A 13,037-nucleotide genomic window follows, 5' to 3' on the forward strand; every position below is an offset into this window, starting at 1 on the left:
ACTTATGGATTTCCCTAGCAATGAGATATCACTTTCTGGAGACAGTGGGAACAGCTCCTGGACAGACTCCTGTAAGCATCCATCAGAATTGGAGTAGGCTCCCTCAGAAGGTATAGGTTACACAACCTGTCTAATGTCTAAGAGGTGGGGCCACTTGACAAGATTGGTCCTTTTGAAGTTTCTTTTTCTCTTTAATAAATGTTTTTACAGAAAACCTTAGTGCTGCTTGGGGTTTCCATACTTTTGTAAATCTGAATAGATACCTTATATCTGCCACCCCCTCCTCCTGTCCCAAGTTCAAATTATCCATAAGGCCTTTCACAGTTCAAGAGTACTTTGTGGATTAGAGCAATCTAGGTTTCCTGTTCTCTAGAAGTGAGATAGGTTTTAGTTATGAGTCAGAAAACCTTGTGAACCAGAAAAGACACAGGGATGCCTTTTTGCATGAAACCTTTCTTACATCCTCGTCATAACTAAATCATTAACGATGTCTAGAAGTCAAGAATACAAATCAGTTTGAAAAACTCATAGTACAGAATTTCACAAAAAGTTGGCTTCCAGCAAGCTGAAACTGTGTTCTTCGTAGAAAAATATTTACTGTTCCAATAAGTTTTGTTCAGACAATTAGAACTTACAGTGTATGTAGCCCTAACTAAACCACTTGGGTAGGAGTCCAGTATGAATTGATGTAAGGGACTTTTAACAACAATTAAAAAGCTGCTTTTAAGGTGTTCTTTATTCCTGTGTTTACATTCACCAGAAGAGGGACTATTGTGGCTCAAAACTGTGGCTTTAGTAATCATAAATCCAAAAGCACTCACCAGAACCATGTCCTTGTAACAGCGAAACTTTCTCTAAAAATGTTCTGTTTCAGTGAAAGGCCCCCTTTGTCCTTCAATCAGATCTTCCCAAACCATGCAGTCTATCATGTAGTACTAGATAGGAAGCAAATTCTAATAGTGCTGCCTTTTCCTTTGTTACCAAACTATAATATGATCCTCTTAATCATAAGGTTGAACTGTTGGAACTATAAAAGTCCAAATTAGGTGCAATAGCATTTTATTCTAAGCAGATTTATAATTTGAGAGACTGGGTTTTTTCTCTGCCAGAAGGAGACATCAGAATAAACCTTTTTTTTTCCATGATATTAGGAGAATCACTGCCTTGGAACCTTTCTTTGTAGTTATGGAGGTGTAATTTTATTACATCAACAATAATTGGGTTTCAGCTAATTGTTTTATGCTTCATTATCTGTGGTCTGTGCGCCCCACCACTAAATCACCATTTTGGATGACTCCTTGCATTTTTGGTTCCATTTATTGCTGATCTCAAATCTGTCATTATGAAGCACTGTAATATTTTCATGGATTTTTTTAGACTCCTTTATGATTGACAATAGATACCAGATTTGTGAATATTTTATTCCACCATCCATTCATCATTCATATGGTGCAGTTGCTTACCCAAAGGAGGCTGTTTGAATTTGTGCTAAAATTTGAACTGAATTTCTAATCTGCTAGTGTGTATTTTTACCTTTTACATCAGTCAGCATCCAATGAATATGTATATTTTGTGTTTTTGCTCTAGTATGTTGATATACCCTAGGTAAATATTTGTGCCACAGTTGTGGCATGAATATGTCTCTTTTAAAAATGGTTTCATTCTTAGATTTCAGTACCAGTTCAGTGACTGACCAACAATAGGTGGTTTGAAGAGCATTAGTAACTTGACTCAATTTTGCATGTATGTTATGTTCATGTGGGCATATTGTGTTTAGGAGGATGCAAATGCCCACCCCTAGGCAGATGATTGTCTCAGTTCCAAAATTTTTGCTTTACAGGTGTTATGTGTATAATGCCCAAGAGATCCAAGTTGGTGCTATTCCCAATGGCATAGTTGGAAGACCTGTTGAATTCGAGAGTAAGTATATCTGTGGCATTTTGTATGCTATTATTTATTTTACATAGTGCATTATACATAAAGACTGCAATGAAATATTGAGTGAGTGTGGGTAAATTTTACATATTATCTGCTTTTGACAGTTGATGGCTCATCAGCTGGCTCAGGTAACCTGGAAATCCTAGTAAATGGGGGCCATGTGACATCGTATGTGAGAAACTTAGGTCAGCAGAGGTTCTTGGCATCTTTCGTCCCACATTCAGCGATAAAGCATACAGTTGAAATGCGCTTCAATGGAGAGAAAGTTCCTGGTAAGTGTTGACATATTTTGTGATATCTTTCAGAGGAAAATTGATTTAGATGATGTGTCATGTAGGATATAGAAGTTTTGTAGTCTTTTTGTATAACTTCATTTATTGAATGAATGGTGAAGGGGTTTGATTAGTAATATTTATGAGAGGCCATCTTAAATTTAGTTTCAATATATATGGTACTTTATGTAAGTTTCGTGTGTCTCAGACAACAGGAACAAATTGAAGTTTTGCCGTTGAAAACTATTTGGCACATCTTTTGAAATATCACTCAGCCATTTTTTATAGAAATTTGCCCTAATCCAGTGATTCAGTACTGGATAATGCAGCTGAAGTCTTCACTGTGGCAAAATTATAAAGCATAATCCCACTGTACACTTAACTATATATGAGATCAATTGGAGTGTTAGTACAAACAAAACAGATTATGATACAGTACTAATCGACTAATTATATTTTTAAATTATCGCTTTTGTATGTATTCTTGAAATTACAGGTAAATTGATCTGTTGGCTTCTTCAGCCTTACAACACAAAATAAAAAAAATAGTAAAGCTATACAATAGAATATTCCTTGATCATCATAACATAATTGAGGCTGGTGAATTATTGTTGTTCATGTAGATCCCAGAGTATCCGAGCGATGTACTATATTCTTTTTATTATTTTGTAGTTGTATTCACTGAATTAGGTACATAATAGTACAAAGTTGTCTCCCAATGTTTATTTGCATGAGAGCATCAAGCAAATCTTTTTTGCAAAGAAGTAAGACTTATTTTAACTGTTAATAACACTACATTTCATTTGTTTTGTAATTTCTCTGTATTAAGGATATTTTACACTAGAAAGTTGTTTAAGGTGTTCTTTTACTACCTTACATTTACGTACATTAATCCTTCGTTGAATTATGTTAGCTTTTATAACATCTATCCTGATCTTCTAAGTCATGTAGTCCTTTTGTACTCATCGAGAACATAGAGGGTATATACGTACTTGGAGTTGCGATCTCCACACCAGTATTACGTAGTTCGGTGTTCTTCCACCAGGGAGGCACTGCAAAGTCTTGCGGCCATTTTTAAAGGCCTGTTAACCCACAAAGTCCACAGGGGATTAGTATAATTGTGAATTTTTTTTATTGTTGATGTTTAATGAGTAAGTTTTTAGCAAATTTTTAGGGTTTAGTGAGTAAGCGTTCAGTGAATGTTTATGAGTACGTGTTTAGCGAATGTTTAGTTTAGGGTCTAGTGAATGTTTACTGAGTGTTTTAGGTTTTGTGAATGTTATTGAATGTTTATTTTGCAAGTATTCAGTGAATGTTTAGTTAATCTTTAGGGTTTTAATGAATGTTTTGTGAATGTTTAGTGTGCAAGTATTCAGTGAATGTTTAGTGAGTGTTTAGAGTTTAGTGAAAATGTGTTGTGAATGTTAGTGTTTGGCGAATGTTTAATACATAAGCATTCAGTGAATGTTTATTGAGTGCATAGGATTTAGTGAATGTTTAGTGTGTGTTTAGGGTTTAGTGAATGTTTTGTGTGTAAGTATTCAGTGAGTGTTTAGGGTTTAGTGAATGTTTGTGTTTAGTAAGTATTCAGTGAATGTTTAGTGAGTGTTTAGTAAATGTTTTATGATTGTTATCGTTTGGTGTGTGTTTAGTGAGTGACAAATGGATGTTCATTTACTGTTTAGTGTTTAATGAGAGTTTAGGGGTTCAATTGAGGATTTACATTTTAGTGAGTATTTATGCTTAATGAAATTTATGTTTAAGGTTTAGTTAATGCTTAGTGTATAGTGAGTACTTGGTAAATGTTTAGTGTATAGTGAGTGCTTAGTACATGCTTAGTTATTGTTTAGTGTTTAATGAATGTGTAGGATTAAGTGAGTGTTTAGTGAATGTTTGCTGGCTGTTTGTGGTATAGTGAGTATTTAGTGAGCGTTTAGTGTTTTATGAGTGTTTAGTGAGCACTTAGTGTATAATGAGTCCCTAGTGAGTGTTGGGCATTCAGTGAGTGTGAGTGTATGTTAAGTGTGAGTGTTTAGTGAGTGAAAGTGTATTGTGAATGTTAGTGTTTAGTGGTTGTACATTATTGTTTAGTTAGTCCGTAGTGATTGTCTGCTATTAGAGTCCTGCAATTTACAGGAACCATTTATGCTAGACACTGCTTAGGTGCTAGAGCAGATGCTTAGGCCTTGACCACAATGGATGGAGTGCTTAGGCCAACCTGTTTTTGTAGGTTAATTTTTCTGTGATATTGGATCCAGTAATAATAACGATAATAATAATAATAACAATAGTAAAAATGATATAATACGTAATAATAATGATAAGATAATACTATTAGTAAAAATAATAAAAATAATAAAGTATTGTACTATGAACTGGACCAAGACCTTACAATATGGCCGCTCGAGGTCACATGCTAGGCAGGGAGATCGCCATTCCAGTGATTGTCTGAGAACCTATTCTGCCTTTACATTTGTTCTCCAGAGACTTAAATGTACTGTACTTTGCTTTTCCAATTTATTGTTGACACGTTTCATTTCATTATTTTTAAGTTTATTTTTTAGTAAGGCTGAAAAGGCAACCTAATCAAGTTGATGGAAGTTTCTATGTTTGAGAACATGTTTATGTATTTGCAAATATGATGCAGTATTCTCATCAAACCAAATTTGTATTCATATTGAATTCCTGTTACTTTTTAATGGGGGTAATCGTGTATTGAAATAAGTTTATCAATGAGTCTTTTCAAACATATAGTCTCTCTCAATTGTTATCTAACAGTGAAAAAAAAATTCATAAAAATACTTTTGTTAGCAACTTACTGTTAGTGGAAGCATATCCCTGAACCTTTGACAATATCATTGGCAAAGAACAGTGGGCATGTACAAGGGTTATTGATTCTTTGTAAATTGTATTATTGGTTATAATACCCTGCAGTGTGCATTTTCTTATCCCTTGCTGTTATTTTTATACTTCAAATACTACTACAGTATATAAACAGTTCCTTTCTATATCTTCCACCTTTTTCTCTCACTTGCATTCAGTGTCCATACTTCACTTCAGTAATGGAGATTCGGCTCAACAGCCCCGTTATATTCAAAACTTGGCCTCCTTAGACATTCATAATTTTCTCAAAATCTTTTGCACATATCCTGATAACTTTCTTGTTTTATCGCTTATTTTGGGACTCACTTCTCCTCTCAGTAAACTCATTAGCATGTGAGGTTATTATTCCATTTACTTAGTACTCCAAATACATTTCATTGTTTATCTATATATGATTGGGATCAGACCTTTTTCAGGCCATGGTAAACGACCTTTGTAAAAAAAATCTATACATTTTACATATTTGTTTTAAAATAAAGAGGTCAAGTTTATATATTCCTTGGCTGATCTATATATTCTTATGAAAGCATTTTTTTAAAAATCTGGATTCGATAATGATTCTTTCCTCTATGGTATTAAAATAAAAAATCTTTTTGTCTTGATCCAGCTGATGGTGTGATTGTTTTCATTAACACGAACAAAAATTGCACTGTTCTCTCGTAGTACTTATTGTTCACAATTTTTATGCTGTTGTTTTTCTTTACCAATAATTTTTCCTGTGATTAGCAGTCGACTTTTATGCTGCATCCTCTCCAAGGATTTTATCTTATCACTGTCCTCTCATCAATTTTGTAGTCTGATACACTGGGTGCCGGGAATAGTGTATAAGGCGAATGAATCATGTGACTGCTCGTGCAAGTACTCATGAAATTTGAAATCAGATGCAAGAGTATGTGATCCTGGGGTCTCCTACATTTTTATAATGTAATATTTTCCGTCATCACAAAATGAGACCGCGTAAACTGATTACACATATGCAGTGTGCAAGATGCGTTTTAACCCTTCGATTTTTGTTTAAAGAAGGCTGTATCAGTGATTTCTGTTCAATTCTTGGCCACGCTCGTAACACAGTAGCTTAAAATTTGTGAAGGTTTGAAAACCAAAGATAATAAACCTCTAGAACGACACAATGAAGAACATGCAAATGAATTCGCACGTTTTTTTTTTATCAGAATCGGAGTGAAATATTTGTTAGCTTTCAAAGTGAAAATGATCATTTTTTACCTTTCAAAGGCTAAAAAACTGTAAAAAGATTGGCATTGAGGATATATATGTGTATGTGCATATATATATATATATATATATATATATATATATATATATCTATATATATATATATATATAATATTATATAAATATATATATATATATATATATATATATATATATATATATATATATATATATACAGGCGGTCCCCGGGTTACGACGGGGGTTCCGTTTTTGAGACGCATTGTAAGCTGACAATCGTCGTAAGCCGAAACATCGTCAAAAATCCTAAGAAAACCTTACTTTTAATGCTTTGGGTGCATTGAAAACTATGTAAACTGCATTCTTATGGCATTTTTCATCAAAAAAACCTTCAAATATTGATTATTTTGCATTTTTGGTGTCATATTTCATCTCCCAGATGAGCGTTGTAAGCGTCGTAACCCTGGAACATGCGTCGTAACCCTGGAAATAACGTCTATTGACAAGCGTCGTAACCTCGGAACGTCGTAAGCCGACACCTTCGTAACCCGGGAACTGCCTGTATACTTATATATACTTATATATATATATATATATATATATATTATATATATATCATATATATATATATAGTATTATATATATATATATATATATATATATATATATATATATATATATATATATATAATCTATATATTATATATATATATATATATATATATATATATATATATATATATATTATATATATATATATATATATATATATATATATAGATATAATTATTTATATATATTATATATATATATATATATATATATATATATTATATATATATATATATATATATATATATATATATATATATATATATATATATATATATATATATTATATTATATATATATATATATATATATATATATATATATATATACACACACACAGTGGTACCTCGACATACGAAAGGCTCAACTTACGAAAAATTCAAGTTACAAAAGCAAATACGAAGATTTTTTGGCTCTACATACGAAAATAATTCAGGATACGAAAGGTTGTTGCTGTAAAGTCCCGAGATTCGCCCGGACCACTGATAACAATTTTAAAACTCGCGCACCGCCAACTGAGTAGACTCGCCACCATCCTCCTGCTCTCCCATTGGTTCCTGATGTTAGTCACTGCCATAAGATCCTGCTCTCCTATTGGTCAGCATGTCTCCCATCATTCATCTACGTAGCGGCATGCTTTTTCGGCCACTCGGTAGCAGCATCATTTCTATATGCACGCCGAATTCGTTCATTCTATATGATTTTGTTTATTAACGTAAATTCGTTAGTGATTTCGTTGTAGTACTACTTTATCGTGTTGTGCGTGAGCTTTAGTACATATGTATACGTACTACATAACTTAATTACGTACAGTACATACGTAGTCATGGGTCCCAAGAAAGTTGAAGTTCACGGAAAGAAGAGGATACTTTTTTTGGAGACAAAGATGGAGATTATCAAGAAGTATGAAGCTGGCATGCAATTGAGTGTGATCGCTAAGGAATATGGCCGAAATCCGTCGACAATAGGCACCATCCTCAAGCAGAAGGAAGCCATCAAAGCAGCTACACCTTCCAAGGGTGTGATGTGACTATTTTGGCCCACAAAGTGCTTAAGGAGAAGCTTCCAGTGATGTGGAGGGCTAATGTTCACCGAGTGGGTAAATCTGTGTTTCGGCCCGACAGTGAAGAAATTCTTGGAAGAGAAGCACCTCCCTCTGAAATGTCTGCTGTTGTTGGACAATGCCCCTGCTCACCCTCCTAGCCTCGAGGAAGACATCCTAGCGAAGTATTCTTTTATCAAGGTTCTTTATCTTCCGCCTAACACCACCCCTCTCCTCCAGCCTATGGACCAGCAAGTGATATCGAACTTCAAGAAGCTGTATACAAAACATCTTTTCAAGAGATGTTTCGACATCACCGATACCACAAACCTCACCTTGCATGAATTTTGGAAGGAGCATTTTGATGTTGTGACATGCATCCGACTCATCGATCAAGCTTGGCAGGAGGTTTCGAGGCGAACCCTGAATTCTTCGTATAGGAAACTCTGGCCTGATGCCGTATCCGCCCGAGACTTCGAGGGATTCGACGTGGGCAAAGCTGGTGCAGATTCAGAAACAGTTGACAATCCTGAAACTGTTTCGCAACCAGATCTTGACGAGATCGTTGCACTCGACAAGTCCATGGCGCTGGTCGTCGACGAGGACGACATCAATGACCTTCTCGAGGAGCACCAAGAGGAGCTTACGACGGATGACCTGAAGGAGTTGGAGGCCATGCAACATAACGTCGTTCAAGAAGGGTTCTGTAGCAGCGGCGAGGAGGAGGAGGACGACCCTATGACAACGGCAGAAATTAAGGATGCTCTAGCTGCTTTTCATAAGGTGCAATCATTTGTAGAAAAGAAACACCCCAAAAAGGCTTACACAGGTCGTATGCTTGCGCAGTTCGATGACGCTTGCCTGAGTCATTTCAGGAACATTGTGAAAAGTAGCCAGAAGCAATCTTCCTTGGATAGTTACTTTTTAAAGAGGCCTTTAGTAGAAGTAAGCAAAAAGGAAAAGATCCAATTGATACTACGAAAAAGCAGAAAGTTGAAAGTGGTGAAGAAATTGAAATTTTTGAAAAAAAAAAAAAAAAAAAAAGCGTAAAGTATGAAAAAGTAAATAAAATGTAAAAATAAAAAAAATAAAAAAAATTCAATTTTAAGTTTTTTGTAAAGTTAAATGTTACGGCTTTGTTAATGTGTTTCGTAAAGTTTAGTTTATGTTTCCTGACATTTTTAATGTGTTTCGTTAAGTTAAGTGTACGTACTACGCAACAAATTTTCTGCCGTTTGTCCTCCTCCTCTGTCGCCACTTTCGGAGATAGCCTCACTCAAAAGGTAAGCTTCCACATTTTACTACATATGTACGTATGTATGTACCGTATTTCTTGTATACCATGTACACTAATACACTTTATTTACAGGTACATATTAATAGTACGTATTAAGTTAGGTATTGAATGGTCCAAATTGTTGTATTTCATTGTTTATTGGTCAATTTAGCTTTATTATAAAATTTACTGGGGTGTTTTTGTAGGGCTTGGAACGAATTAGGCAATTTACATGTAAAATACAGTTCAAGATACGAAAAGCTCAGGTTACAAAGGCCGCCTCGGAACGGATTACTTTCATATGTCGAGGTACCACTGTATATATATATATATATATATATATATATATATCATATCTATATATATAGATAGATAGATAGATAGGTACATATAAATAATATATGTTATATACATGATCCTATAAAATGCTTTTCCGTGTCACGAATGGAATAAAATCTTTTTGTTGTGTCAGTTGAGTGATTGCAACAGAGCAAATGCAGAGCAAAGCCACTACTTGGGAAGAGCAATATCTTACCATATAAAATCAATCAGCCTCCAGATAAGAGTCATCCCACAGAAACAGCATCGTGTCCTGTGATAAAACATCTGCTGAAATTCATATATAATGCTAAAGGCCCAGTGTTAATCATTCTGAAGTGTAGTTCAGCATTCAGTTCAATAATGCCAGACTTAATGTACAATAGTTAGAATGGATGTACGTATGTTTTATAGGATGTAATAACTTAGTTATGAGTAATTTAAGTTGAAATTATATGCACATCGAAAGTTAAAAAATCTTCTTAACAAAAACTTGTCAAGAGGAGAACCAGATGCTGTGTTATGGAACCTACAATATTTAGTATATGCTGTCAAAGTAGCTGGGATTCTGAACAAAACATGCAGCAGAGTTCTTCCAGTTTATAGACAGTACTGAAGTTGTATCCAAAATAAAGAACATAATGATAGACGCACTGAATTCCATGAATCTGAAAAGACAAACAGAGGGATGAAAAAAACAGGATGCGAATTAATAGGGTATAAAATATATCCGAAGGGAGACCTTAATATCCAAGTAATGAAAATAAATAATGCAAAGGTAAAAAGAGCAAAGGAAGTTAGTTAAAAGTATTTATTGACGAGCTATATAGTATGAGAGGTTAGATACTTAAGGTTGTAAACATATTGCATTAACACCTAGGATTCCTAGCTTCTAAAAGAAATCACAACATTTAACTTCCTCTAGAATGATCTGTCGAATTGCTTATTGAAGAAGTTGCGAGCTAATGCACTCGTGGCATCTATAACTTATCCATTAGTTCCTGTACTTGCATCTTCAAAGCTGAAGTCCTGGAGCAATAAACAAAAGCATTTAGTCTACTAAGTTGTGCCACCTGTTTAATCTGAAACCGACAGCTTTTTAAGCCACTAACCAATCTCCTCCAGAACTACCCACGATTACAAAGGATCTACTCTCAAATATATAGATGAGGAAAGCACAAAATTGATTTAAAAACTAGAATTGAAAATTAAATTTTAGACCAAACTTCTTAGATCAGAAAAATGAAGATTGACAAGTTTCACATCTTACGATGCTTCTTTGTGAATCCTCCGACTTCAAAGACAGTCTGACGATACTAGTTCACTTTTTTTTTTTATCATCATTAATCTCCCATTACCCAGACTGTTCTCCCGCATTATGTAAGCGTTCACTCTTCAAAGAATACAAGAACCTGATTTTGTATCTTTCTTTCGATCACGAGGATGCGAACTGACGGTCGGGTAGAATAATTAATGCTCAGTGTTTTGTTTCAATACAAATTCCTTCATGAAGCGTTCCTTGTAGGAGATTAGTGTCGCCAGTGCACCTCATGCAGTGCATTGTAGGCATTACTTAAGGTTCTTTACAGGGTGCCTTCGACCCCTTGCTGCAACCCCTTTCGTTCCATTTACTTTACCTCCTTTCATATTCTCTTTCTTCCATCCTACTTTCCACCCTCTCCTAACAATTGCTTCTTAGTGTCACTGCGAGGTTTTCCTCCTGTTACACCTAGCAACCCTTTTACTGACGGTTGCCATTTCTGTGCTGAATGGCCTCATAGGTCCCAGTGCATGGCCTTTGGCCTAAATTCCATATTCAATTCACGAAGCGTTTCTCTTCCACGTTTTATTCTCGACGAGATAGTGATGGAGTCCATTTGAGATCATTTTACATGTATAAGAATGCAAAAAGTTGTCACAGAAATAGTCACCTATACACAAAATTATATATATATATATATATATATAATATATATATATATATATATATATATGATATATATATGTGTATGTGTATGTGTGTGTGTGTGTGTGTGTGTGTGTGTGAGAGAGAGAGAGAACGCGCGCGCATATTTCGTAAACATCTTTCCTTTCATACACACGTAAATGCATTACATGAAGTATCTCCACCGCAGGTCGGCGTGACCCTGAGAAATCTCCACACCATTTGTACAATTACTTGAGATTCATTATTTTCCCAGGGTTGAGAGAGAGAGAGAGAGAGAGAGAGAGAGAGAGAGAGAGAGAGAGAGATTAAAACATCACTGTGACTCGTCAGGGGACGAACCATCATGAGACTCCAGCAAGCAATAACAGCAGCGAATGCCAAGATGGTCGTCCGGGCGTCTCTTCATTCCTTGTCACTCCTGGTTAAATTCGTATCGGGAGCGATCGTTTCCCAGGCGGCGCTGGTTGCAGCAGGTAGTAGTAGTATTTCCTTCTTGGAAGTGTCGTGTCTCCGTCAGCAGTGATTAGACTTACCCACGGGGTCACTCATCCGCGTTCTTCTTAATGCTTTCCTTTTTTTTTTTTTTTTTTTTTTTTTTTATCTATTCTTCTCCCGGTTCACACTTATTATTGTAATCTGCGTTGGAGGCTCCTATTCACTGAGAGGTTTTCGTGCAGTTGTTTTGTGTACGTATTTTTTTTCTAAGAGTCTAAAGCCACCCTCTCTCTCTCTCTCTCTCTCTCTCTCTCTCTCTCTCTCTCTCTCTCTCTCTCTCTCTCAGCAAAGGTACATTGACGCATTTAACTCATGTGACTAACTGGTCTGGTTAATTTATAACAATTAAAATTCTCTCTCTCTCTCTCTCTCTCTCTCTCTCTCTCTCTCTCTCTCTCTCTCTCTCTCTCTCTCTGTTCTAGAAGAGCAATGCGTGTGTGATAACTGGTGCATGTAAGAAATTGTTTTTGGACTCGGAATCCCCGTGATCGAAAGGTCCAAAATAAGGTTCCTGTATAGTACTAAACTCTTGTAGAATATGAAGAGGAGTCGAGATATTTGATAATTGGAAATTCAAGATTTAAAAAATGCGATCGAGTAGTATCATGGAGCGTACCCGAAAAAAGTGGTATCAAGGTATTGCGATACAAAATAACAAATGCAATGGCGCAGACGAAAAACGTATACCCGGGCTATTTACAAAAATCTGATCGTTATGAAAACCCTTTCCATCAGCGCGTATTCATCTTATCCAAAGCTTGAGACACCTAATGGAGGTGGCCTTCAACGTGCCATGTGGAAAGCATGTGATTGGTTATTCGTGTATCGTGCAGAAGGCAGTGGAATAATTGTATATTCACTCCAAAGTTATACAGTAAATGGACGAGTCGTTACTCTCAGAATAATGAAGCGGGAATAATTGAATGCTAGTGAGATCTCTTGTTATGGGGAAAAACTACGACGCAATTTTGCTGACATTTACAACCAGACCTTTTACGAAGTCAGTAAGAATGTGAATCTTTATTCCCACAGTTCCCTGTGGTCATCTATCACTCTTCCGTT

The 13,037-nt window shown here is 35.4% G+C and overlaps 1 protein-coding gene across 3 annotated transcripts in view; it reads left to right on the plus strand.

The window, feature by feature from the left end:
• LOC135211080 (filamin-B-like) overlaps positions 1-13,037 on the plus strand; it is a 270,141-nt gene that overhangs the window by 188,204 nt on the left and 68,900 nt on the right. For all 3 annotated transcript variants that reach the window (XM_064244140.1, XM_064244141.1, XM_064244142.1), the window contains 2 exons: positions 1,841-1,920; positions 2,043-2,210. In XM_064244140.1, coding sequence (XP_064100210.1) covers positions 1,841-1,920; positions 2,043-2,210 — 248 coding nt within the window. The remainder of the gene's footprint in view (positions 1-1,840; positions 1,921-2,042; positions 2,211-13,037) is intronic.

This window comes from Macrobrachium nipponense, chromosome 4, assembly GCF_015104395.2.
Source record: "Macrobrachium nipponense isolate FS-2020 chromosome 4, ASM1510439v2, whole genome shotgun sequence".
In the NCBI taxonomy this organism is placed as follows: Eukaryota; Metazoa; Arthropoda; class Malacostraca; order Decapoda; family Palaemonidae; genus Macrobrachium; species Macrobrachium nipponense.